Source organism: Cuculus canorus, chromosome Z (genome assembly GCF_017976375.1).
Source record: "Cuculus canorus isolate bCucCan1 chromosome Z, bCucCan1.pri, whole genome shotgun sequence".
Classification (NCBI taxonomy): Eukaryota; Metazoa; Chordata; class Aves; order Cuculiformes; family Cuculidae; genus Cuculus; species Cuculus canorus.
This window is the reverse complement of record NC_071441.1, coordinates 19039642-19067543: the sequence shown is the minus strand read 5'-3', so window position 1 is coordinate 19067543 and position 27902 is coordinate 19039642. Positions and strand designations below refer to the sequence as shown.

Here is a 27902-nt window from a genome sequence, read left to right as displayed (position 1 = left end):
GGAATGTACAACAGACTTGTTTATTTTAACCTGAAATATAAAACGTGAGTGCAATGAGATTCCATCTCTCCACTGTCTTTTCTTCATGGGAGCCATTAGGTGGATGACGTGGGTGTAGACACTATTCTACACCAAAATCTTAGATACCTGATTTTCCCAGAAAAAGCACAAGTGGTGCTAAAACTACTCATCGACAAGTCAAAGACAGCAGGAAAACGAAACACCAGAAAAACAAAGCATATTTTATTAGAAAAATATAATTGTGAACAGCATTATAATAAATAATTTCTGTGTATGACCACAAAAAAAGATGGGCATCTAGCAAAATGTAACAAGAAATGGGATCCAGGAGCCTGCTCCCTCCTAAACAATCACATCAGCATGCTTTTCATGTAGAAGGAATGAGGTTATCTTTCTTCCGATCGCAAGATGAACAAAAAGACAATCCAAACCAAGAGCTGTTCTTCCTGAACGTCCAAAGAGTTGCACTATCCCCAAACAGTAAATAAAATGTAAATAAAAATGAGCAAGGAAGGTAAATCCCAAAAGTGCTTTTCAGAGAAAGAGATTAAAAAGCTGAGTATTATCTAAAAATTTCCAAACTACATTTTCTAAGAGGGTTACAGCACTTATTATAGTTCAGGTTTAGCTGTGAGTATCTGGCATTTTTAAGATCTATGGTAAGGAGAGAAAAAGCCCTGCCTGTATGGCTTTTTGCCATATGTCTTGTCTTCTTGCACCCTTTTATGAGGAAAAAATTGAAAAAATTCTTCAAAAGCTGGAAAACAAAATTTCTGCAGGGAACCAAGAACTCAGGAGGGAAAAAAAAAAAAAGAAAACCTAGAACATGGCCTGGTTAAGAACTAGCTATGAAATTAATGATGTTCATAGACCTATTGCTTTACTGTAAAGATGTTTTTAATGAAATATGTCTTTGAAAGTGCATAAACTTTAGAAAGCAGAAACTTGGGATGGTTAGATAAATACCTCTATACCTACTCACAGATATAGAAGCCTGAATCCAATTAGTTTTATGCCACAATAATTTTACCAATTTCTTTGTGCTTTTTCCTCAGTTACAATGATATGAAAGGAAATTGTCATCACAGAATAAAACAAAAAAAATTAATATCCCCCTTAACAGATAGAGCACAGAACATCTGAGCTGTCAAACTTTGGCCACAGAGGAACAAAGCTCCCCCTGCTTTCTCTAGGTCTTCTCAATTTGGATATCTGTAAAAGAAAGCATTACATGAAAAAAATACCAAATTATGAAGTTACAAATTCACAGAACATTTCATGGCTTTGGAACTCTTTCCTAGAGTTTGGAGCTAACAAAACAATTTCCTTCGTTGTCAAAATCTAAAATGAAATTAATTAAAAGGTCAAACAGAAAAAGAAGATCGCGGGAGGAATTAAAGTGGTAGCTCAAGCACACTGGTAGGACATGCTTTTTAGCAAATACATTGAAAAATTGTTGTGGCTTAGGTCCTCCATTCTATTAAAATCTTTTAAAGTCTTTCAAATACATTCTGTGCTCTGTCTCCAGACCCTAGCTCTTTGACTTGCAGATCTACACCTCGAGGACCAGCAGGCTTACCTTTGTTTATGTTCACTACAATGAAGTTTAAGGAGGGATTTGTGATGTTATTAATGGAAGTGCTTTAGAAGTCAGTACATGCAAGAAAAACCTCAACAACTTCACCTTTCTGTTCTACACCACAGTATGTTTCAGAGATCTGAGAGATTCAGTTATTCATTTTCTTGCTTTGCTGAGACAGAATTTCACAGCTTGAGACTTGCTTGAGTGCCTATGATGGGTTAAGGTCTCTCTCCCCGTTGCCATTACCACTCCTTCAGTTGTGCTGGCAAAACCTTTTCTATAGCAAAAGTGTGAGCTACAGGAAAGACTAATTTGGGTTGTTATATATTTCCTTATTGCATTTTCCTTAGTATGGCGTTTCTTTTTATATTTAAATCTAGATTAATTATTTGATATGAATCCTAGTACACAATGAGTTATGCTGCTGAGTTTGTAAGACAGAAAATGAGAGGCTGTGCATCTCTTGAGGACTCTGTCTGTTGAAACAAGGGACCAAATAAACCAGGCATGAATCAAGACTGATGACTGTGGATGATCTAGGCTACGTGCAATTTGCTACTATTTTTCTCTTTATCATTTATACTTACATTTCAACTCTTCATCTTCAAAAGAAGCATCCCTGCAGTCACGTGTATCCTTGTCTTTTGACAGCTCTTTAAACAAACAACAGGCATATAGATAACAGCATATCTTAACTGTTTCATACAGTGATAAATCCTTGTTAAAAGCTGCTATCTCAGGCCATCTAGGAAGTATGTGACTTAAATGCACATTGGGAGAAGAGATTAATATCAAATGTGGTGTCCATTTTGGGCAAGAATTCTCAAGATTTTCTTAGGAAAAACTCAACTGCCAGTATGAACTAACATTTACACAGCAGTTTAATTTGACATGGTCTCCAAATAAAATCATACAACATATTTTTTAAAAAATCAACAACCATGAGCCATCACAAGAAGAGGGTAAAAGATTTATCTCTTCTCTCCCACTGTAAATATTAACTCTCTCCATTCTTTCCTCCATTTCTCACTGTCATGGTGGTGCTGCCCATTCACTTAGCTTTAGTCATAGCAGATAACATCAGTATCTCAACAGAAGGAAAAAGAAACTCTTAGAGAAGCTAAAGCCAAACCCTCCGTTTTCAATGCTGTGACAAAAGACCCTTGAATGCATATTATAATACTGGAGAAAACATGGTTTAAATTGCAGCATGGAGCCTACATACTAGGATGTGCTGCAGTCATGAGGTATATGTTCCAAGGAGCATGTGCTTCCCTGTCACAGACTTTCCAAAACACAGCACACCTTTTCTTGTCCATATCAGGACTCCATGAAACAAACATGTTTCTCTTCAATGCTTTCTCTCAAGAAGTTGACATAGTAGTGAAAAGTAACTCTTCAATTGTAATTTATACTTGTTATGCAAATAAAAAGTAGAAAGCAAAATGAAAGTTGAAGGCAGATCTGCATTTGGTTGTTACCATTTCAAAGTAAATTCTCAAGCAATTATTTCCACAAGGATCACATTGAGCTAGATTTATGCTGAGTGTACATACTTGCTATTGATAAAGCAGCCACAGGTGTTCCGTTGTCCTTATTTGTCCTGACTGAAAATAAGAAAGAAAGATCAAAAAGGAAGCAAAATATTTCCTTTAGAACTAATGGGAGCTTAAGCACACTGGTGGGAAGGGCACACTTAGTGTAATTAGTGGTTCTCAAAAGATTCGATTTATTCAAAGACTAAAATATATTCTTCAGTGCTACCAGTCTGTCAGTTTCCTTTCCAATTTCCTTTCTTTTTTCCTAAGCCAGAATCCCATTGATACTATATACTAACATTACTGAAAAATACTTGTTCAAATAGTTTTCCATTGTATATTTTCATGCAGAATTTGAACATATTAGGCAACAGAGAACAAGAAGAGGATCACCTTCTCAGTGCTTTTTGAGGGGGAAGAAGCGCATAGTCCAGGGAAGTTCTGTTCTGAAAGAATGAGTTGTCTCATCATCTAGGACAGCTTGGGTTTTAAAAGAAAAACCTGTTGCCACTACTTTAGCTTCTAAATCAATTTTCAGTTTATGACATACAGAGATGTATAATATAAACATGATAATCACATACATGATAACATGTACATACATTACCATGTATACACACACAAAAAAAATATTACTCAAGCAACCTATGAAACTTCTGACTTTCATTGAAATCCCCAGATAGGAAACTTCTGAGTAGTCAAGTCTTTTGCTGTCTCTTCTTCCACTTTCATGTTCTCCTCTATTCCTGTCACGTTCTTAGGACATTTTCCCATAGCATCAATCCAGGAGATGAGTTTGTGACCAAAACTGAGTAGTCATACCTAGTTCTATTTTCTATTTATTTTATGGAACTTGAACATAAATACTCAGTGTAGAGTTTGTTTATAGATAGTTTTGTGTAATTTCCAGACAGAAATAAAGGTTGTTACTGGTTTTCACTGTGGAAAAGAGAGCTGGCAGACAGGAAAACCAACAGTTCTGCTGTATCACCTGAGAAAATACACTACCCTTACTGTGGAAGCTTTTCAGATACCACTTTAAACAGTATAACTAGCTTTTGCATTAGTTCCATCTGAGTTTCATGCTAGATACACACACTTACATCTCCTATAAAACTTAAGAATTTCAAAAGGAGAACTTAATCAACTATCTTGTTCAGGTTTTTGGAGCACTTCTGGTTATAATTTCGAGTCATGCAAGTATGACATAACGCTAAGACTATCAGCTTCAATGTCTCTCGTGCTTTTTCTCCACAGACAACCTGATACTCTCACAAAAAAAAGAAAAAGTTATTTGGAAAAAAAGTAGCTACACATCAGCAAAAAAATCCACACGCTTGCTATACAGAAGAAAAGTTCTGGCCAACACCAGAATGTTCAGCAAAATCACTTTCCTTTTGATGTTCTCAAATGAGTCTTATGGATGTTCTGAGATCTGCATGACTTTACTCTATCTGTTAAAACGAAGAGTAAAAAAAAACCTGAATATAAAATCCTCAAATACACCTACTTTCCCTCCATGGGAAGGAAAAAAAATCAAACAAAGAAAAAAAGATGTATCTCTACCTACTTCAGGTTAAGCAACATGTTTCAAGCATTTCTTTCTTTAATTTGGGTGCAAACTAAATTCTTCTTCCAGCATTCTGGTCCACAGTCAAAGGGGAGGACATAGAATAGCAAACTTCCATTTCCTGTAGATGTATATGCTACACAGCATACGCTATGCTTTGTTGTTTGAACAAATTTGACACTAATCTTCCTGCTTTATATCATTACTCATAAGAGGAATGAGTAAATGGTTTGTGAGGGGGTAACAAATCTGTTCCACTCTGCTAACTTGCTAGCATTTAACCAAGTTAGATAAAGAAAAAGAAATAAATGATGTGGTGAAAACAATAAGTGGTTTCAGAATGAAAGATATAAGGAAGACTTCTATTGTCTCATTCCATCTCTGTGAGGGTGAATTAACAGAACAGATCAAGAATAACTGAGAGTATAGACTAAATTAAATAATTTTAATACCTTTCTTTATGCAGAGCCTAAGTAGAAGAACTGATCCAAACAAAGCAGTCATAATGATAATTGCTCCGAGAATGTGTCTGTGCTCAGTGTCTGCTGAATCTTCTAATAAAATGAGAGAAAGACATTACATTGTTGCATAAGTTTCTCCCTTTTCTTCTCCTTTTCACAGTATTGTTTTTGTTATGAGCAGTTCAGACATGATTACAGCATTTTAGATCGTTATCTAAGGTCAGATGCTGATGGTGCACTTCACCATATCTCTTTATCCCAATAAAGGAAAGAAAATACAGAATATATTCATATTTATCTTTGCTTCCTGCCTTCCATGTGATAGTGCCTTTGATTCCTGTCACGAATCCTTCTTTTCACCAAGGTCCAAAGTGTGACATGTAGCTTAGTTTCCCATCAGGACTACAGGAAAAAGCTGACTGAAAAAGAGAATCGAGTCCCTTTCACCTTGTAAAGCTCTGAATGCAAAGGATAAGCAGCCTCCTTGAATCCCAGGGGCATTTCTTATTAAAACCAACTTGTCAACCACTCCTTGAAAGAATGACTTGGCTGGCTCACTTTCAAGTGCTTTTTCCTGCCTTTTGTCAGTCTCAAAAAGTGTGACAGCACAGACATTTTTAAAACTGCATGGTGAAAAGGACCACAGAAATTACCCGACCAAGTAACAGTCTCATAAACAGAAATATTATTTTACAGTTGGATCTGGTCTCCAGTCTAGTTGAAAGCTTGTACAAATATACAGTGCAGAAATTAAAAGAGTAAACAAAAACAAAAGCAGTAGGGGTGGTGCCCAATTAAAAGGTATTGGTCAGTTGTATTGGTCTTCTCCATTCATGCATCATCATTTTTTAATGAGAAAAGATAAAAAATCTGTGTACAATTTGTTAAATTTAAATATGCTCAAAGCAAAGGCTCTACAGGAAAAGATCAGGTTGTTCAGACTTATTTGGCAGTTGCCACCAGCCAAACAAAACATTCTTGGAAGGTGTGTTTAATTTGTACAGGAGTGTTTAATTTCTAGACTCCGAGCCATATGCTTTTCAAATAATGGAACTTTTTTAACACTCAGACTCAATAGTCACATAGCCATCAATCACGCAAAATTCCTATCCTTGAATCGCATCCACCCACACATGAGGAACATCTTAGTACAGAGGAAGTGTACAATAATTGCAAAACTTAACAAGACAGGTATTTCTTTTCAGTCTTTTTAAAATGAAATAGAAAAGAGAAACAAATCATGGCTGATTCAACTGAGGACAAAGTGGAATAGTACCTTGAAGTGTATTTCCATAAATAAAATTAAGAAATGTTACCTGCTATGTGTAAAATGGCAGATGTATTTTCTTGCAGCTCTTTATTCCAGAATATACAGTAAAAAATCTCATCAATCCTACTTTTGATTGTAAGGGTACTTGTCACACGATACAGTTTGTCACTCCCAATTTCATAACTTGTGTTTGCCTTATCAGTCAAATCTTTGCATTCTCTGCTTTGCCATATCACTTTAGCTTGTGGGTATCCCTCTGACCGACATGTCAACTTCCATTTGTTGTCTCCTGTGCTCACCACTCCTTGGGTTATAGTTCTATAAGGAGCTAAACAAATGGAAGAAGATGGTTAGCAGTAGGAAGCTAGAAGAACAGCATAGATACTAGCAAGACACCTCTTCTTTATTCTCCAGCTTCTGAGGCAAGTTTCTGTATATCAGCTTTGATTTTGTAAATAATATTCTTGACAGGAAAAGTAAATGTCACTATCGTGTCTCCCCACAGTTACTGGAGGTACAGGATTTATTATAATTTTAATGCTGTTTAGAAATTTGCATTATCTTTCTGGTCTTTGTCCTGTCTAAAGGATTTTTTGTGACACCATTACTCTCATGTCATTGTGAGAACTGAAGGACAGAACATGGATTCAGACTAGGCAGAAACATCGTTACACAGCTGCACAATTGCCATGAAATGGCTGCTGCCTCTGTCTTACAGCAGGGACTCTTCTGAATTTTTTAGCAGATCGCTGTCAGGTAACACTGAATGGTCTGCAGTAGCACTCTCACCCTTAACTCTGAGATTGATTGTCTTGTAGTCGGCTCCCCCGTAGCCAATAACACAGCGGTAATCCCCTGCATCTCTGAGCTTCACATCAGTGATCTCAAGGAGAGACTGTCCCAAGCTCAGCTTCTCTTTCAACAATTTTATTCTTCCCCTAAAGTCACTGTGCTGACTTTCGAAGTCTTCCTTTCCTTTGAGAAGTGAATAAGCCTGCTTCTTTAACTCATCGGTTTTTTCCCAGCTGACACTCAAATCTCTAAACTTTAATTCCCCATTCACTGGGAATGTGCATTCCATGGTCACGTTGCTCCCACGTTCCACAGTGTAGAATGACTTTGGAGCTTCAACCGTGAATAAAGCTGAAAAACAAAATTTGGGAAAAAAAACTTTATTTTCCAATTATTTCAAAAATCTTTCAAGTAATATCTTACCATATGCACAGGACATTTTAAGGAACAAAGGTATGTGACCTGTTTAGAAAAGTTAAACATTTTTGCATGCAGCTGCCCAAGTCTGAGTCAAATTGGGCTATTTATACCTGCAAATGCCTGCTTTGTGCACATGCACAGTATGACGCTGTACTAAAAATAGTAAACATGAATTCACAGCCTCTCAGCTGTTGCTTTCAGAACATTGTCAAGGACATCAGCAATTGTTAGTGCCTTGGATGGGAATGTCATGTTCATATAAATGTCAATTGTTCTTACACACACTGTTAAGAAAATACGTGACAAATACCAGGTTTGACAGTGCCAATAAAACCTTTTGTTTAATACAAAGAGTACTTTGTCTGAAATGGTGTTTATGCTAAAACACCAACAGGTATTTCAGCCTGGTCCTGTATCAAAGCACACATATTAAATACACATATCTAGTTCAATATAAAAGCATGCCTTTTTATTTAAAGAAAAAAACCCAAAAAACAGCACCTGAAGGAAAACTGAGGAATTAACATTTCTGTGCACATACATGACAAGGAAACATACTTCAATAGTTCTTTTCTTATGACCTAGCTTCTTACCATTCAGGAAATGCCAGTAGAATGAAAATATATACAAAAGCAAAGGCCTTGCCATGATGTAAATAGAACCTTAAAAAAAAAGAAAATAAGACAAATAATAGACAAATGTAAATATCTGGTCATTTTCTAACTTGCAGTGTAAAATACACTTTGTTGTTACACAAAGAAGTAAACAGAAGGCACTGAATTATACTCTAGCCGAAAACATTACAAAATTGCACCATTAACTACAGTAGATGATCAGACAGAAATCTTTCTGTGTGAGTCCAGGAAGAGTATCTAATTTTATTTGCTTTAAACATTTGTCCTTGGTTATGGCAAAATATATGCTCTATCACTGTCGGTCAATTAGTAAATAAATACTCACAAATATCCAGTCATTCCCCTAAACTATAGCAGGGAGCATTGCTCCTGCTAGGAGAAGAATGGAGGAGTTTTCTATACGTGTTCAGTGGAAGAAATAGAGCTTGGTCCTCTCCCACCTGTTTGCCTTACTTTAAGATACAGTGAACGTACCCTGTTTTATAACACATGGTTTCACAGTACTCCCAATGGGGCTCATGGAGTTACATATACTGTGAACGGAATTCATGTGGTAATTAATCATTTACCAAGTATTTACACAATAGTGCCTTCATAAAACGGTTACAAAACCAGACAGCCTACAAACAAAATCGATTTTCTTGAATTTCTCTGCTTTACCTCTGAACACCTAAATTATTTCAATTCTGTCAGAAGGTTTTCCCCTCTTTATTGTCAGAGCTTTCATACTCCTACACAACAGTTTAACATTATATGACACTCATTAATGTCAATATACACTTCTCTTTCACACACCCACTGTACCCGTCACACTTCCTAACTGATTAAAATCTATCTGCACTGTGACTCTTACAATTTTTTGTAAGGTGTTTTGTCTTTCTGTCTCTGACTGTCAAATTGAAGAGGATAATAAAGAAACAATATTGTCCTGAATCATAAGACACATGCCATCACAGCGTTGTGGCTTAAGAGAATTAGACTTCTTGTAAGAATTTGATTCAAGCTACGTTTTTTCTCAGATTGCTGCTGCCTGATCCCAATAGCAGGTTTGCAGAAGGCAACACAGATAGAGCTAAGAAAGGAAGGCTATCTAATACACTGTTAGGCTGGCATAAGCAGCCTAACAAAAAAAAAGGATGCCCTGCAGAAAAAGCTTTTATGGTTCTAAGATCCATGCTTGTATCTTGCAACTTTAACTTGCAAGCTTTCTCCCACTGTACAGAAAATCAAGCCTTAATACACGCAAAGAAAAAGCATGACTACTACTTACAAAATTCCTCAAGCCTTAGAAAGCCTGCTGCTGTATTTCCAGTTTCAGAGAAAAAAATAAATCCAGGTCAAATCCAGATACGCATGAAAGAAAACAGTGCAATAACCATTACAGACCCTTCTCCTGTTTCATCCTGAGCAAAAAGATCTCCTGGATGGATGGATTGAAGTAGCTCGAGACGTAGATGCCAATCAAAGATCTTTACCAAAGCTACAATCTTCTGTTTTTCTTACAGAACCAACCACAATGCTCTTTCCATCCTCCTGATGGCTTCCAACATCTATGGCAAACACAGTTTTATAAAAGCAAAAATATATTTACTGTTTCAGTGTTGCTGTTTTATGTTTCCTTCACAAGCAAATGAAGAAGACAAGAAAAACAGAACTATTTGCCCAAAGACTTCATGTGACAGAACTTAAATGTTGATGTAACTCCACCTACTTCTTCAGGAAACTTCCCTATTATTGGAAAATTCCCCACTAGGGAAAATTCTCTATTGCTAATAGTGGTTCACTGTAACCAGAGACAGAAATGTTAGGAAAATTAGTACATAAAAGGCCACAGGCATTTTAAGAAAAATGTCATCTGATCAAAGCTATATGTGAGTAACACCAGCAGCAAGAAGGTGTCCGTCTACTCAAACTCAGGGTCTGTACAGTATTAATCTCAAGCTGTGCCAAACGGCAGCTAACAATCACTAGAAATTTCTACACAACTTATTCAGGTCTGCAAAGGACACAAGTAAGAATAATGGGAAGAGCACTGCCTACCTGTCTCTGGTAAGAAGGTATTCTCTGTCCAACATCTGAGCACAATGAAAGCTCCTTGCCTTGCCACTGCAAGAAGAGTTGTTAAATCTATGCATTAGAGTAGCAAAAAACGAGCACGACTTTATTCTTGATTCTAGAATACAGAAAAAAAACCCAAGTACTACAAGCCAAAGGATGTACTAACATTAACCTGCAGACCTTAGTGGGATAGCATAGTCAACAGCACAAAATATGACTTTAAATATATGTTTCAGTCTAAGGCTAATTTTCACTGATTCCTTCTGCGCTTAAAACCAGGTTTTATGATATTTTCTCAGAATAATGCAACAAAGAGAAACTGAAACAAATATGTAAAACACTGTCTGTCAGACCACAGAAGCCATTGATGTAGTCAGCATTCAATGCCAAGAGTTTAGTTTCCTCTTTTTCATTGTTTGCTTCGCAGTCACAGGGTTGCTTTTTTCCATGTAAGTATTTAATAGCAAACAAAAGACCAGGAAAGGGTTTGTTTGGTTTTTTTCACTTGGTTGGTTTTGGTAAGCTATTTTGTTTGTTTAAATATATACATATATATAAATATTAAACTCAGCAAGCTTGCAGATGACACCAAGCTGAGTGGCATAGTTGCCACTCTGGAAAAACGGGATGTCATCCAGAGGGACCTGGACAGGCTGGAGAAGTGGGCGGGTGTGAACCTCATGAGGTTCAACAAGGCCAAGTGCAAGGTCCTACACCTGGGTCAGGGCAATCCCCAATTTCAGTACACAGTGGGGGATAACGTGATTGAGAGCAGCCCTGCAGAGGACTTGGGGATGCTGGTCAATAAGAAGCTCGACATGAGCCCACAATGTGCATTCGCAGCCCAGAAGGCCAACTGTGTCCTGGGCTGCATCAAAGGAAGTGTGGCCAGCAGAGCCATGGAAGGGATTCTGCCCCTCTATGGGTCTATCTCTTGTGAGACCCCACCTGGGGTATTGTTCTGGGATCCTCAACGTAAGAAGGATATGGAGCTGGTAGAATGGGTCCAGAGAAGGGCTACAAAGATGATGAGAGGGTCAAAGCACCTTCCCTACAAGGACAGGCTGAGAGTTGGGCCTGTTCAGCCTGGAGAATAGAAGCCTGGAGAATAGAAGCCATAGAATAGCCTGGAGAATACACATACATATGTAGCCTCCTCTTCTCCAGGCTAAACAACCCCAGCTCTCTCAGCTGCTCCTTGTAAGACTTGTTCTCCAGTCCCCTCACCAGCTTCATTGCTCTTCTCTGGACACGGTCCAGAGCTTCAACATCCTTCTTGTGGTGAGGGGCCCAGAACTGAACACAGTACTCAAGGTGCGGTCTCACCAGTGCTGAGTACAGAGGGAGAATAACCTCCCTGGACCTGCTGGTCACACCGTTTCTGATACAAGCCAAGATGCCATTGGCCTTCTTGGCCACCTGGGCACACTGCTGGCTCATGTTCAGTCGGCTGCTGGCTCATGTTCAGTCGGCTGTCAACCAACACCCCCAGGTCCTTCTCCTCCATGCAGCTCTCCAGCCACTCTTCCCCCAGTCTGTAGCACTGCAGAGGGTTGTTGCGCCCCAAGTGCAGGACCTGGCATTGGCCTTGTTGAACTTCATGCCAGTGGCCTCAGCCCAGTGGTCCAGCCTGTTCAGATCCCTTTGCAGAGCCTTCATACCCTCCAGCAGATCCACGCTTCCTCCAAGCTTAGTGTCATCCGCAAACTTGCTGAGGGTGCACTCAATGCCTTCATCCAGGTCATTGATAAAGACATTGAACAGGGCTGGACCCAGTACCGAGCCCTGAGGAACCCCACTTGTAACTGGCCTCCAGCTGGAATTAACTCCATTTACCACCACTCTCTGGGCCTGGCCATCCAACCAGTTTTCGACCCAGGAGAGTGTGCGCCCATCCAGGCCAGAGGCTGACAGTTTCTGAAGCAGAATGCTGTGAGAAACTGTGTCAAAGGCTTTACTGAAGTCCAAGAAGACTACATTGACAGCCTTTCCCCCATCCAGTAGTCGAGTCATTTAGTTATAAATGGACATCAGGTTAGTTCGGCAAGATCTGCCTTTGGTAAACCCATGTTGACTGGGCCTGATCACCCGGTTCTCTTGCATGTGCTTCATGATAGCACTCAAGATCACCTGGTCCATGACTTTCCCCGGCACTGAGGTCAGACTGACAGGCCTGTACTTCCCCGTGGGGATCCTCCCTGCAACCCTTCTTCTAGATGGCCACAACATTAGCCAGCCTCCAGTCTAGTGGAACTTCCCCACTCAGACAGGAACGCTGGAAGATGAGGCAAAGGGCTTTGGAAAGGACATCCAACAGCTCCTTCAATACTCTTGGGTGGATCCCATCCAGCCACATAGACTTGTGGGTGTCTAGCTGGGCAAGCAAGTCTCTAACCCCCTCCTCTTGGATCATGGGAGCCTCATTCTACTCCTCTAACTCCTGCATTTGCACACAGAGGGAACAACTTCCCTTGCTATTAAAGACTGAGGCAAAGAAGGCATCAACTACCTCAGCCTTGTCCTTACCCCCTGTCACTGTTGTTCCTTCTGCATCCAGTGGGGACTGAATATTCCCCCTAGTCCTCCTTTTCTTCTTGATGTATTTGTAGAAAGATTTTTTTCATTATCTTTCACAGACTTAGCCAGTTTGATTTCTAGTTGGGCCTTAGCCCTCCTGACTTTTTCCCTGCACGATCTCACTTCCTCCCTCTAGTCCACCCAAGACGCCTGCCCTTTCCTCCAAAGCTCAGGACCTTCTTCTTCTTCTTCTTTTTTTTGATGCATCTCAAGATCTCCCTGCTCAACCAAGATGGCTTTTTCCCCCGCCGGCTCCTTTTCTGGAACACAGGGATGGCTTGCTCCTGAGCTGCTAGCATTTCATTTTTGAAGAGCGCCCAGCCCTCGTGGGCTCCCTTGCCCCTGAAGGACTGTCTCCCATGGGACTTTGACAACCAACCTTCTGAACAGTCCAAAGTCTGCCCTCTGGAAGTTTAATGGGACTGTTTTGCTAATTCCCTTCTTTATCCCACCTAGAACTGAAAACCCTATCATCTCATGATGGCTTAGTCCCAGGCGTCCCCCAACCGACACATCCGCCACAAGACCTTCTCTGTTCACAAACAGCAGCTCAGGGAGGGCACCCTCCCTTCTTGGTTCACTAATCAGTTCTGTGAGGAAGTTGTCTTCCACGCACTCCAGGAACCTCCTCCACTGCTTCCTTTCTACTCTATTGTACTTCCAGCAGATATCTGGAAGGTTCAAGTCTCCCACGAGGGCAAGAGCTAGACATCTAGAGACCATCCCCAGCTCTTTCTACAAGAGATCGTCAGCTGCCTCCTCTTGGCTGGGTGGGCTCTAGCAGACTCCCATCACAATGTCTGCCCTCTACTGGCCTCCTCTGATTTTAACCCAGAAGCACTCAGCCCCTCCCTCACCGTAATCCAGCTCAAGGGTACCCAAGCACTCTTTAACACAGACGGCTACCCCGCCTCCTTTTCTACCCCTATATGATACACACACACACACACACACACACACACACACACATTCAATCACACACACACATATTCAATCACACACATACATATGCATACACACACATCCATATGCACGCACACACACCTACTCAAGCACACACATATATTCATGTACACATACATACGCATACACACATATGCATATGCACATGCGTACACACACATACATATTCATACACACATTCATACACACGCATGTGCATACACACATGCATACACATATACACATGCATATGCATACACATACATCCATATGCATACACATACATATGCATACACACATATTAACACACACACATATTCATACACACGCAGACACATATGCATACACGCAGACACATATGCATACACACACACATACACACACGCATAAACACGCAGAACACGCACGGGTTTTACAGCACAGTCACATACCGCAGCTGTCGGTGGGTTGGCTCGGTGCCCCGCTCCCCGCCGGTGGCACGGGGTCCCAGCAGCGGCGGGTGCTCTGGCTCCGGGAGGCGCCGCTGCCCGCTCGGCCCCGGGGCGGTGGGTCCCGGCTCGGCCCGGCCGCTGCGGGTCCTGCCCGGGATGCTCCCGTCCCGCCGTGCCCGGCACTCAGCAGCACCGCGGCTGGGAAGAGACTGCTCTAGTCCTGGAAACCGCGCGGCTGTCGGGAAACGAAACCGAAAGCGAGCCGCTAGCCCACGGGATTCTTCCCACGGGACAGAGGCTTGGCATGGCTCAGGCAGCAACTAGACGGAGACTTCAGCAGTAGGGGCCCTTCTGTCTGTAGTGGCAGTGGCTGGATTGGGATTGTGGGCCAGGGAGCCTGAGTGCTGGCAGCTGGGGAGACCTGAGGGACACCAAATGCCAGCCCTTGGGTGGGGGACAGTGGATCACAGGCCTGTCTTCCCTGGGCACAGCACCCAGAGCAAGAGGATGAGTGAGTGTGCGAGCGCAAGCAAAGATTCAGTGGGATGAGACCTGCAGTAATGCAGGGGCCTGGGAGGTGGGGCACGGCTGCCTCTGGAGACAAGGTCACTGTAGGAGCTGGAACCTTATCAGAGGGACCAAGGGAATCCCAGACAGCTGCTCGGGACACATAAGGGTCTGGAGAGTCTCTAGGTGAGAGACCCACTGCGGATGGAGGTGTGTATGTCTCTAAGGGAAAGACAACAGCTAATTGGTGCTGGGGGAGCAAGGGAGGCCTGGCCAGCCCAGGTGGAGGTGTGTGTTTGCAGGCATGGGGGGTGTTTGTACCTGAGGGAGGTGTCAGTAACACTAAGTGGAGAGGGGCTCCAGACCTTGTGGGCTCCCGCGTCTAGGTGCTAGACTGCGAGACTGGGATCTGGGGGCAGATAGTAGGCAGACGATGTTTGAATACAGCAGGAGTGGTCCACCCTATATGCACGTATATTTATCCCCACTAGTGGGGGGGGGGGGGGGGGAGGGGGGAAGGAAGAGGGGAGGAGGGGAGTTACATATAAAACCAAGAATTTTCTGCTGTCATACCAAGCCTGTATTCACCTATACTACATCACTGGTCTAGTCACAAAATTAGGGTGGTACCATGCAAAGGTAACAAAAATGAAATAAATTAGCCATAGAAAACTGATCAATTCGTGAAACTGCTGCCAGAGACAAACTGAAAAATACCAAGCTGCAGACAGATTAAAAAAGTTTAGATAGAGCAGGCCTGATAAACCTCCATCCGAAGGCCTTGCAGGCTCGGTACAAAGCTTAAGGGCTGCTGCTTGGTGTGCAGGTACAGCATCACAGGGCTACCCAGTTAAAGCAGTTCCGGGGACTATGGATCAGTTGTTGTTACCGAGCGCTGTAGCATACCTAGCATGCGCAGTTTGTGTATTGGTCACAATTGGTCAAATTGTCTAGTGTTAAATATGCAGCACGACATGTTTAAAATCTTTTTGTGGATCTAAATAGGCCAAACAGAAGATCCATGCCTAAAAGGAGTAGCCAAACAGTACCGGCTAGACCATGCCTCAAAGCTCATCTGGTTCTCCAGAAATCCTTCCAGCATCCAGAAGAACTGCTGCAGAGGGCAACCAGAGCCCACTATGATAACAACAACAGTGTCTGTGACCCCTGCATATACCATAGAGGAGAGCCCAGCACGTCTACAAACTCCACAGTGATAAACCAGAAATGTTGGAGACCTCTCTAATGGTACTAAGAATGGTCAGATACTGAAGGGCTCTGATAGGCTAACAACAAGTGATAATGTGTGAAGGTCAAAAATTGAAATTTTAAACATTTCTGTATTCTTCAGTTTCTTACAGCAAAGAGAATGCTTCCTAGTAAACACTAAATCAAATTCCACCAGGGAGGAAGAAGAGAATCTGATCGTGAGAGTGTGTATCACCTGGTTAGCATTTGCAGCAGTTGTCATGCAAGAATCCTTTTCCAAATGGAAAACCAAAATAAGCAAACCTGAGTTGCATAATCATTATCCCTTGGAATTATTAAGCAGCATCATGTTTCTTTAGTCGCTTCTTGACTTTGAAGTCACAGGATGAAACAAATCTATTCCACATCCTGTTATCCAGCGGTTTCCTCTCCAGTTGCGGGTTTTACCACCTGAATTAACAATAAAATTTGGATTTTGACTTTTTTTTAAAAAAAACAAAATGGGAATTTGATGAATAAGGATTGGAATTACATATCCAGCTTTGTCTTTGCCATTTGACAAATAGCTACACTGGTGATGGCAACTGATGCCAGACGTGAAGGTAACCGGTTCAACCAGTAACCATTAAAACAACTAGTTCAGCTAATAGTTTAATAAGCTTTGAATTTTTTAGTAAAAAAACATGACATTTGTAAAGGGCAAATTTACTTACACAGCTAGGTCGGGTACATAAAAAATAAAGCTGCAAAACAGTCACAAATCAGTCTGAGAAGTCTCTTTCCACTAACAACAAATGACTACAAAAATATCCGCAGAATGAAAAGGAAGCTTCTCGTTTAAGAGCAGCTTTACTAAGCTGACAAATGCTTTAGTTAACCAAGAGGATTAGAGAACTATGGGACTTCCCTTACTGCAAACAAAAAATGCTGTGTCAAAGCTAAAGGTTTATATTCACTCTGCGCCCACGCTTGGATTTTCAAGGCTCACATATCTCTAGATGTTCACACACTTCCTTTTTTTCCCAAGAGTTTAATAGTAAGAGGAAAACAAAACAAAAAACTCTTCAAGAACGTAATCATTTCTTGTCATTAACGTAGGATAGTGGAAACCTGGATTTTTGGCTCAACACTCATTCCCAAAATAAAAATAATCAATTGTCACAAGTTAAAGAATTAATGATCATGGGTGAAAATCTCCTAAAGCCATTCACGTTTACAGTTAGTACAATTCTAAAGTACTCAGGTAAATACGCTATGGTAAAACTCAAAAATTGGTTTGTTAAAGACTAGGAACTTAAGGCACTTAAGGAACTTAAGTGTTTTGATCCAGCAGCTTTAAAGTTATAAGGTTCTAAATAAGCACGTGCTGTTCCATTTTGGAAAATGTTGATAGACTCTGAAATTTCTTCCTGCTCAAGAAAAGACGGAATTTGGACTGACCAAAACAGTTTGTCTTGCTGCAAGGGGCTCAGTGGGTGGGAGAAGATGATATCTTTGGTAGCCTGCTTTGAGGGAAAATTACATTCTCTCAGATTTACCAGCGAGAGACTCAGCAATCATAATTTTTTCCGATGAAGCTTAATTAAGAGAGATTCACCGGTGTTTGCTGGTGCAGTATTGCTGTCTCGCGTGAGGGTGGAGCATAGCAGGGAATGTCTCTCCTGGATCGCTGCTGCTCTAGGAGCAGGCAAGACCTCAGGGAGTTCCTGCCACTTTCGTGTTCATCACAAAAGCCTTGGAGCATGGATTCTTCTGCTCACGGGTGGGCGGGTCTGTTATCAGCAGTGTGTAATTCCATCTGTTAGTTATTTTTTTTTTCTGTCCTCTGCTTTCTCTCTCTCTGAGCCTTTCTTAGGACCATTTACCTCTCCCACCCTCTCACGACACCACCATTTTTTTCAGTTCTTTCCCATAGTTATGCTAATTCCCATTTTCCATGACATTTTAGACATCCATCCATCACTGGTGTATCTGACAGACTTTCCTATACCCTTCCACAAAACCTTATTAATTTCTCAGTTTCAGACAACTAGAATTAAGTACATGTAGTCCAGTGCATTCTCTAGGTCTCCACAGGATTGGCATCTTGTCAGTCAGCTTTCCTGCTTTCCCCTCCCTTGGTTGTTGCTGTCATTCACTGTATCTTTATGACTGTGAAGAGTGTAGATGGAATTCGTGCCAGAAAACAGTGTAATGCCTGTTGGTGCCCGACCTGCAAATTAGCGTTACAGATGATAGGGAAAAAGGCCTGCTGGGATGATTCAGAGCCTGAGTAAGGGTCGGGACCTCCTAGGGAGGCATGGAACAATAGCAGGAGACTTTGCAGATTAACTTGATAACGACCTGAAAGACATGTTGTGCAAGAAACCGAGCTCAAAGTGCAGAAGTGAACATAAGGAAGAAGAAAAGAAAATCGCCTTAAAAGGAACTAACAAACCTGAAAACAGCTTAAACCTACTCTTGAGACATCGCCACATGGACAATATCGACCTGCAGAAGAATACAAAAGGAACTAAGAGCTTAGACTTAGGTGTGCGTTGTTGGTGCAGCGGAGACTCCCCAGCGCATCCAGCGCTGTTTGCTTCTATGCTTTCCCATATAAACATAATAAAGCAATCTTTTGCAGAAATTACGATTCATTGAGTATTTCTAACGTGACAGAGAATGTTTTTATTCTAGATACGATACTAGGTCCATATTAAACACCAGGGAAGCTTACCAGAACAGGGCTTTTCCATGTTCTTTTCCTATGACTGGCAGATAGTTACTTTAGATAAAGCAAGACTTATGCAAGGATTTATATTTGAGTGAGCAATATAATACCTTCAGTAGAACTATTAACTGTACACAAAACCTTTATTTTCAAGGGTGTATTCAGAATCCTGGGCCAGATGCCCTCATTCTTGAAATGCTTACACCTGTAAGCAGTTAAATCAACACTTACTCTATACTGGAAACTGGCATATGCATACACACATTTAAGCATCCACACACACATATGCATCCACACATATGCATACGCATACACATACGCATACACACATGTGCATACACACACATATGCATACACATACATGCATACACACACAGGCATACACAGAAACATATGCATACAAACATGCATACAAACACATATGCATACACACACATATGCAGACAGACATACACAGGCATATAAACACATACATACGCATACACACAAATGCATACATGCACACACATGTATACACATAAACATATGCATGCACACAAATACATATTCATACACATACACACACATGCAAACACACAATATGCATACACACATAGATATGCATACACACACATGCATACACACACGCATATGCATACACATACACATATGCATACACACATATGCATACACACATACACATGCATGCAGGCACATATGCATGCACACACATAGGCATATGAACACCCATATGCATACACACACATACATATACACATATGTATAGACACACATGCATACACACACATACGCATATACACACACATATATGCATACATACGTATACACACACACACACATACATACACATATGCAAACACATACACATACATATCCTATGATTTTAACCCAGAAGCACTCAGCCCCTTCCTCACCGTAATCCAGCTCAAGGGTATCTAAGTACTCTTTAACATAGAGGACTACACCGCCACCTTTTCTACCCCTATATGATACACACACACACACACATATTCAATCACACACATACATATGCACACACAAATCCATATGCATGCACACACACCTATTCATACACACACACCTATTCATACACACATACATATTCATACACACATTCATATTCACATACATATGCATATGCATAAACATACCTATGCGTACACACATGCATATGCGTACACACATATTCATACACACACACATACATATGCATAGAATCATAGAATCGTAAAATCACCAGGTTGGAAAGGACCCACTGGATCATCCACTCCAACCGTTTCTATCACTCCATTAACCAACCTTCTGAAAAGACCAAAGTCTGCCCTCTGGAAGTTTAATGGGACTGTTTTGCTAATTCCCTTCTTTATCCCACCTAGAACTGAAAACCCTATCATCTCATGATGGCTTAGTCCCAGGCGTCCCCCAACCGACACATCTGCCAAAAGACATGCGTACACATGCATATTCATACACATGCATACACACATGCAAACACACATACATATGCATATGCGTACACATACATATGCGTACACACGCATACATACGCATATGTGTACACATACATATGCGTACACACATGCGTGCATACGCACACATACATATGCATATGCGTACACATACATATGCGTACACACATACGCATAGGCGTACACGCACATAGATATGCATACGCACATATTCATACAGACATACAAATTCATACACGCACATACATATGCATACACACACATATGCATACACACACACATATCACAGAATCATAGAATCGTAGAATCACCAGGTTGGAAAGGACCCACTGGATCATCGACTCCAACCGTTCCTATCACTCCCTTAAACCATGTCCCTAAGCACTTCATCAAGCCGTTCCTTTCCCCCATCCACTACTCGAGTCATTTCGTTATAAATGGACATCAGGTTAGTTTGGCAAGATCTGCCTTTGGTAAACCCATGTTGACTGGGCCTGATCACCCGGTTCTCTTGCACGTGCTTCATGATAGCACTCAAGATCACCTGGTCCATGACTTTCCCCGGCACTGAGGTCAGACTGACAGGCCTGTACTTCCCCGTGGGGATCCTCCCTGCAACCCTTCTTCTAGATGGCCACAACATTAGCCAGCCTCCAGTCTAGTGGAACTTCCCCACTCAGACAGGAACGCTGGAAGATGAGGCAAAGGGCTTTGGAAAGGACATCCAACGGCTCCTTCAGTATTCTTGGGTGGATCCCATCCGGCCACGTAGACTTGTGGGCGTCTAGCTGGGCAAGCAAGTCTCTAAGCCCCTCTTCTGGGATCATGGGAGCCTCATTCTGCTCCTCTAACTCCTGCGTTTGCACACAGAGGGAACAACTTTCCTTGCTATTAAAGACTGAGGCAAAGAAGGCATCAACAACCTCAGCCTTGTCCTTATCCCCTGTCACTGTTGTTCCTTCTGCATCCAGTGGGGACTGAATATTCCCCCTAGTCCTCCTTTTCTTCTTGATGTATTTGTAGAAAGATTTTTCATTATCTTTCACAGACTTAGCCAGTTTGATTTCTAGTTGGGCCTTAGCCCTCCTGATTTTTTCCCTGCACCATCTCACTTCCTCCCTCTAGTCCACCCAAGACGCCTGCCCTTTCCTCCAAAGCTCAGAGACCTCCTTCTTCTTCTTTTTGATGCATCTCAAGATCTCCCTGCTCAACCAAGATGGCTTTTTCCCCCGCCGGCTCCTTTACTGGAACACAGCGATGGCTTGCTCCTGAGCTGCTAGCATTTCAGTTTTGAAGAGCGCCCAGCCCTCGTGGGCTCCCTTGCCCTGAAGGACTGTCTCCCATGGAACTTTGACAACCAACCTTCTGAACAGTCCAAAGTCTGCCCTCTGGAAGTTTAGTGGGACTGTTTTGCTAATTCCCTTCTTTATCCCACCTAGAACTGAAAACCCTATCATCTCATGATGGCTTAGTCCCAGGCGTCCCCCAACCGACACATCCGCCACAAGACCTTCTCTATTCACAAACAGCAGCTCAGGGAGGGCACCCTCCCTTCTTGGTTCACTAACCAGTTCTGTGAGGAAGTTGTCTTCCACGCACTCCAGGAACCTCCTCCACTGCTTCCTTTCTGCACTATTGTACTTCCAGCAGATATCTGGAAGGTTCAAGTCTCCCACGAGGGCAAGAGCTAGACATCTAGAGACCATCCCCAGCTCTTTCTACAAGAGATCGTCAGCTGCCTCCTCTTGGCTGGGTGGGCTCTAGCAGACTCCCATCACAATGTCTGCCCTCTACTGGCCTCCTCTGATTTTAACCCAGAAGCACTCAGCCCCTTCCTCACCGTAATCCAGCTCAAGGGTACCCAAGCACTCTTTAACACAGACGGCTACCCCGCCTCCTTTTCTACCCCTATATGATAAACACACACACACACACACACATACACATATTCAATCACAAACACACATATTCAATCACACACATCCATATGCATACACACACATCCATATGCACGCACACACACCTATTCAAACACACACATATATTCATGCACACATACATATGCGCACACACAAATGCATATGCACATGCGTACACATGCATATTCATACACATCCACACACACACATGCATACACACATGCAAACACACATACATATGCATATGCGTACACATACATATGCATACACACACGCATACATACGCACACATACATATGCATATGTGTACACATACATATGCGTACACACATGCGTGCATACGCACACATACATATGCATATGCGTACACGTACATATGTGTACACACATGCGTGCATACACACATACATATGCATATGCGTACACATACATATGCGTACACACATACGCATAGGCGTACACGCACATAGATATGCATACGCACATATTCATACAGACATACAAATTCATACACGCACATACATATGCATACACACACATATACATACACACACACATATCACAGAATCATAGAATCGTAGAATCACCAGGTTGGAAAGGACCCACTGGATCATCGACTCCAACCGTTCCTATCACTCCCTTAAACCATGTCCCTAAGCACTTCATCAAGCCGTTCCTTTCCCCCATCCACTACTCGAGTCATTTCGTTATAAATGGACATCAGGTTAGTTTGGCAAGATCTGCCTTTGGTAAACCCATGTTGACTGGGCCTGATCACCCGGTTCTCTTGCACGTGCTTCATGATAGCACTCAAGATCACCTGGTCCATGACTTTCCCCGGCACTGAGGTCAGACTGACAGGCCTGTACTTCCCCGTGGGGATCCTCCCTGCAACCCTTCTTCTAGATGGCCACAACATTAGCCAGCCTCCAGTCTAGTGGAACTTCCCCACTCAGACAGGAACGCTGGAAGATGAGGCAAAGGGCTTTGGAAAGGACATCCAACGGCTCCTTCAGTATTCTTGGGTGGATCCCATCCGGCCACGTAGACTTGTGGGTGTCTAGCTGGGCAAGCAAGTCTCTAAGCCCCTCTTCTGGGATCATGGGAGCCTCACTCTGCTCCTCTAACTCCTGCCATTGCACACAGGGAGGGAACAACTTTCCTTGCTATTAAAGACTGAGGCAAAGAAGGCATCAACAACCTCAGCCTTGTCCTTATCCCCTGTCACTGTTGTTCCTTCTGCATCCAGTGGGGACTGAATATTCCCCCTAGTCCTCCTTTTCTTCTTGATGTATTTGTAGAAAGATTTTTCATTATCTTTCACAGACTTAGCCAGTTTGATTTCTAGTTGGGCCTTAGCCCTCCTGATTTTTTCCCTGCACCATCTCACTTCCTCCCTCTAGTCCACCCAAGACGCCTGCCCTTTCCTCCAAAGCTCAGAGACCTCCTTCTTCTTCTTTTTGATGCATCTCAAGATCTCCCTGCTCAACCAAGATGGCTTTTTCCCCCGCCGGCTCCTTTACTGGAACACAGCGATGGCTTGCTCCTCAGCTGCTAGCATTTCAGTTTTGAAGAGCGCCCAGCCCTCGTGGGCTCCCTTGCCCTGAAGGACTGTCTCCCATGGGACTTTGACAACCAACCTTCTGAACAGTCCAAAGTCTGCCCTCTGGAAGTTTAGTGCGACTGTTTTGCTAATTCCCTTCTTTATCCCACCTAGAACTGAAAACCCTATCATCTCATGATGGCTTAGTCCCAGGCGTCCCCCAACCGACACATCCGCCACAAGACCTTCTCTATTCACAAACAGCAGCTCAGGGAGGGCACCCTCCCTTCTTGGTTCACTAACCAGTTCTGTGAGGAAGTTGTCTTCCACGCACTCCAGGAACCTCCTCCACTGCTTCCTTTCTGCTCTATTGTACTTCCAGCAGATATCTGGAAGGTTCAAGTCTCCCACGAGGGCAAGAGCTAGACATCTAGAGACCATCCCCAGCTCTTTCTACAAGAGATCGTCAGCTGCCTCCTCTTGGCTGGGTGGGCTCTAGCAGACTCCCATCACAATGTCTGCCCTCTACTGGCCTCCTCTGATTTTAACCCAGAAGCACTCAGCCCCTTCCTCACCGTAATCCAGCTCAAGGGTACCCAAGCACTCTTTAACACAGACGGCTACCCCGCCTCCTTTTCTACCCCTATATGATACACACACACACACACACACACACATACACATATTCAATCACAAACACACATATTCAATCACACACATACATATGCATACACACACATCCATATGCACGCACACACACCTATTCAAACACACACATATATTCATACACACATACATATGCGTACACACAAATGCATATGCACATGCGTACACATGCATATTCATACACATCCACACACATGCAAACACACATACATATGCATATGCGTACACATACATATGCATACACACATGCATACATACGCACACATACATATGCATATGCGTACACGTACATATGCGTACACACATACGCATAGGCGTACACGCACATAGATATGCATACGCACATATTCATACAGACATACAAATTCATACACGCACATACATATGCATACACACACATATGCATACACACACACATATCACAGAATCATAGAATCGTAGAATCACCAGGTTGGAAAGGACCCACTGGATCATCGACTCCAACCGTTCCTATCACTCCCTTAAACCATGTCCCTAAGCACTTCATCAAGCCGTTCCTTTCCCCCATCCACTACTCGAGTCATTTCGTTATAAATGGACATCAGGTTAGTTTGGCAAGATCTGCCTTTGGTAAACCCATGTTGACTGGGCCTGATCACCCGGTTCTCTTGCACGTGCTTCATGATAGCACTCAAGATCACCTGGTCCATGACTTTCCCCGGCACTGAGGTCAGACTGACAGGCCTGTACTTCCCCGTGGGGATCCTCCCTGCAACCCTTCTTCTAGATGGCCACAACATTAGCCAGCCTCCAGTCTAGTGGAACTTCCCCACTCAGACAGGAACGCTGGAAGATGAGGCAAAGGGCTTTGGAAAGGACATCCAACGGCTCCTTCAGTATTCTTGGGTGGATCCCATCCGGCCACGTAGACTTGTGGGTGTCTAGCTGGGCAAGCAAGTCTCTAAGCCCCTCTTCTGGGATCATGGGAGCCTCATTCTGCTCCTCTAACTCCTGCCTTTGCACACAGAGGGAACAACTTTCCTTGCTATTAAAGACTGAGGCAAAGAAGGCATCAACAACCTCAGCCTTGTCCTTATCCCCTGTCACTGTTGTTCCTTCTGCATCCAGTGGGGACTGAATATTCCCCCTAGTCCTCCTTTTCTTCTTGATGTATTTGTAGAAAGATTTTTCATTATCTTTCACAGACTTAGCCAGTTTGATTTCTAGTTGGGCCTTAGCCCTCCTGATTTTTTCCCTGCACCATCTCACTTCCTCCCTCTAGTCCACCCAAGACGCCTGCCCTTTCCTCCAAAGCTCAGAGACCTCCTTCTTCTTCTTTTTGATGCATCTCAAGATCTCCCTGCTCAACCAAGATGGCTTTTTCCCCCGCCGGCTCCTTTACTGGAACACAGCGATGGCTTGCTCCTCAGCTGCTAGCATTTCAGTTTTGAAGAGCGCCCAGCCCTCGTGGGCTCCCTTGCCCTGAAGGACTGTCTCCCATGGGACTTTGACAACCAACCTTCTGAACAGTCCAAAGTCTGCCCTCTGGAAGTTTAGTGGGACTGTTTTGCTAATTCCCTTCTTTATCCCACCTAGAACTGAAAACCCTATCATCTCATGATGGCTTAGTCCCAGGCGTCCCCCAACCGACACATCCGCCGCAAGACCTTCTCTATTCACAAACAGCAGCTCAGGGAGGGCACCCTCCCTTCTTGGTTCACTAACCAGTTCTGTGAGGAAGTTGTCTTCCACGCACTCCAGGAACCTCCTCCACTGCTTCCTTTCTGCTCTATTGTACTTCCAGCAGATATCTGGAAGGTTCAAGTCTCCCACGAGGGCAAGAGCTAGACATCTAGAGACCATCCCCAGCTCTTTCTACAAGAGATCGTCAGCTGCCTCCTCTTGGCTGGGTGGGCTCTAGCAGACTCCCATCACAATGTCTGCCCTCTACTGGCCTCCTCTGATTTTAACCCAGAAGCACTCAGCCCCTTCCTCACCGTAATCCAGCTCAAGGGTACCCAAGCACTCTTTAACACAGACGGCTACCCCGCCTCCTTTTCTACCCCTATATGATAAACACACACACACACACACACACATACACATATTCAATCACAAACACACATATTCAATCACACACATACATATGCATACACACACATCCATATGCACGCACACACACCTATTCAAACACACACATATATTCATGCACACATACATATGCGTACACACAAATGCATATGCACATGCGTACACATGCATATTCATACACATCCACACACACGCATACACACATGCAAACACACATACATATGCATATGCGTACACATACATATGCATACACACATGCATACATACGCACACATACATATGCATATGCGTACACGTACATATGCGTACACACATGCGTGCATACGCACACATACATATGCATATGCGTACACATACATATGCGTACACACATACGCATAGGCGTACACGCACATAGATATGCATACGCACATATTCATACAGACATACAAATTCATACACGCACATACATATGCATACACACACATATGCATACACACACACATATCACAGAATCATAGAATCGTAGAATCACCAGGTTGGAAAGGACCCACTGGATCATCGACTCCAACCGTTCCTATCACTCCCTTAAACCATGTCCCTAAGCACTTCATCAAGCCGTTCCTTTCCCCCATCCACTACTCGAGTCATTTCGTTATAAATGGACATCAGGTTAGTTTGGCAAGATCTGCCTTTGGTAAACCCATGTTGACTGGGCCTGATCACCCGGTTCTCTTGCACGTGCTTCATGATAGCACTCAAGATCACCTGGTCCATGACTTTCCCCGGCACTGAGGTCAGACTGACAGGCCTGTACTTCCCCGTGGGGATCCTCCCTGCAACCCTTCTTCTAGATGGCCACAACATTAGCCAGCCTCCAGTCTAGTGGAACTTCCCCACTCAGACAGGAACGCTGGAAGATGAGGCAAAGGGCTTTGGAAAGGACATCCAACGGCTCCTTCAGTATTCTTGGGTGGATCCCATCCGGCCACGTAGACTTGTGGGTGTCTAGCTGGGCAAGCAAGTCTCTAAGCCCCTCTTCTGGGATCATGGGAGCCTCATTCTGCTCCTCTAACTCCTGCCTTTGCACACAGAGGGAACAACTTCCCTTGCTATTAAAGACTGAGGCAAAGAAGGCATCAACAACCTCAGCCTTGTCCTTATCCCCTGTCACTGTTGTTCCTTCTGCATCCAGTGGGGACTGAATATTCCCCCTAGTCCTCCTTTTCTTCTTGATGTATTTGTAGAAAGATTTTTCATTATCTTTCACAGACTTAGCCAGTTTGATTTCTAGTTGGGCCTTAGCCCTCCTGATTTTTTCCCTGCACCATCTCACTTCCTCCCTCTAGTCCACCCAAGACGCCTGCCCTTTCCTCCAAAGCTCAGAGACCTCCTTCCTTCTTCCTTTTGATGCATCTCAAGATCTCCCTGCTCAACCAAGATGGCTTTTTCCCCCGCCGGCTCCTTTACTGGAACACAGCGATGGCTTGCTCCTCAGCTGCTAGCATTTCAGTTTTGAAGAGCGCCCAG

At 43.0% G+C, this 27902-nt stretch overlaps 1 protein-coding gene across 9 annotated transcripts; it reads right to left on the bottom strand.

Moving 5' to 3' along the window:
* Nucleotides 1-245: 245 nt before the first annotated feature.
* On the bottom strand, nucleotides 246-23979 carry CD274 (CD274 molecule). Of its 9 annotated transcripts, none has more exons than XM_054054997.1 (10): nucleotides 14298-14515; nucleotides 10330-10395; nucleotides 9676-9839; nucleotides 8248-8316; nucleotides 7232-7585; nucleotides 6489-6770; nucleotides 5164-5262; nucleotides 3160-3210; nucleotides 2191-2256; nucleotides 247-1233 (listed from the first exon to the last, which is right to left on the bottom strand). In XM_054054997.1, the coding sequence occupies exons 3-10, from the start codon at nucleotides 9689-9691 to the stop codon at nucleotides 1211-1213; spliced, it is 960 nt and encodes a 319-aa protein (XP_053910972.1). In that variant the 5' UTR covers nucleotides 9692-9839; nucleotides 10330-10395; nucleotides 14298-14515; the 3' UTR covers nucleotides 247-1210. The 9 variants fall into 9 exon arrangements, with proteins under 9 accessions (XP_053910973.1, XP_053910972.1, XP_009569909.2 ...); XM_054054995.1 differs by lacking the exon at nucleotides 14298-14515 and adding an exon at nucleotides 23961-23979 and having other exon boundaries at nucleotides 249-1233; nucleotides 5164-5265; XM_054054999.1 differs by having other exon boundaries at nucleotides 249-1233; nucleotides 5164-5265; nucleotides 9560-9839; nucleotides 14298-14509.
* Between the last annotated feature and the right edge of the window lie 3923 nt (nucleotides 23980-27902).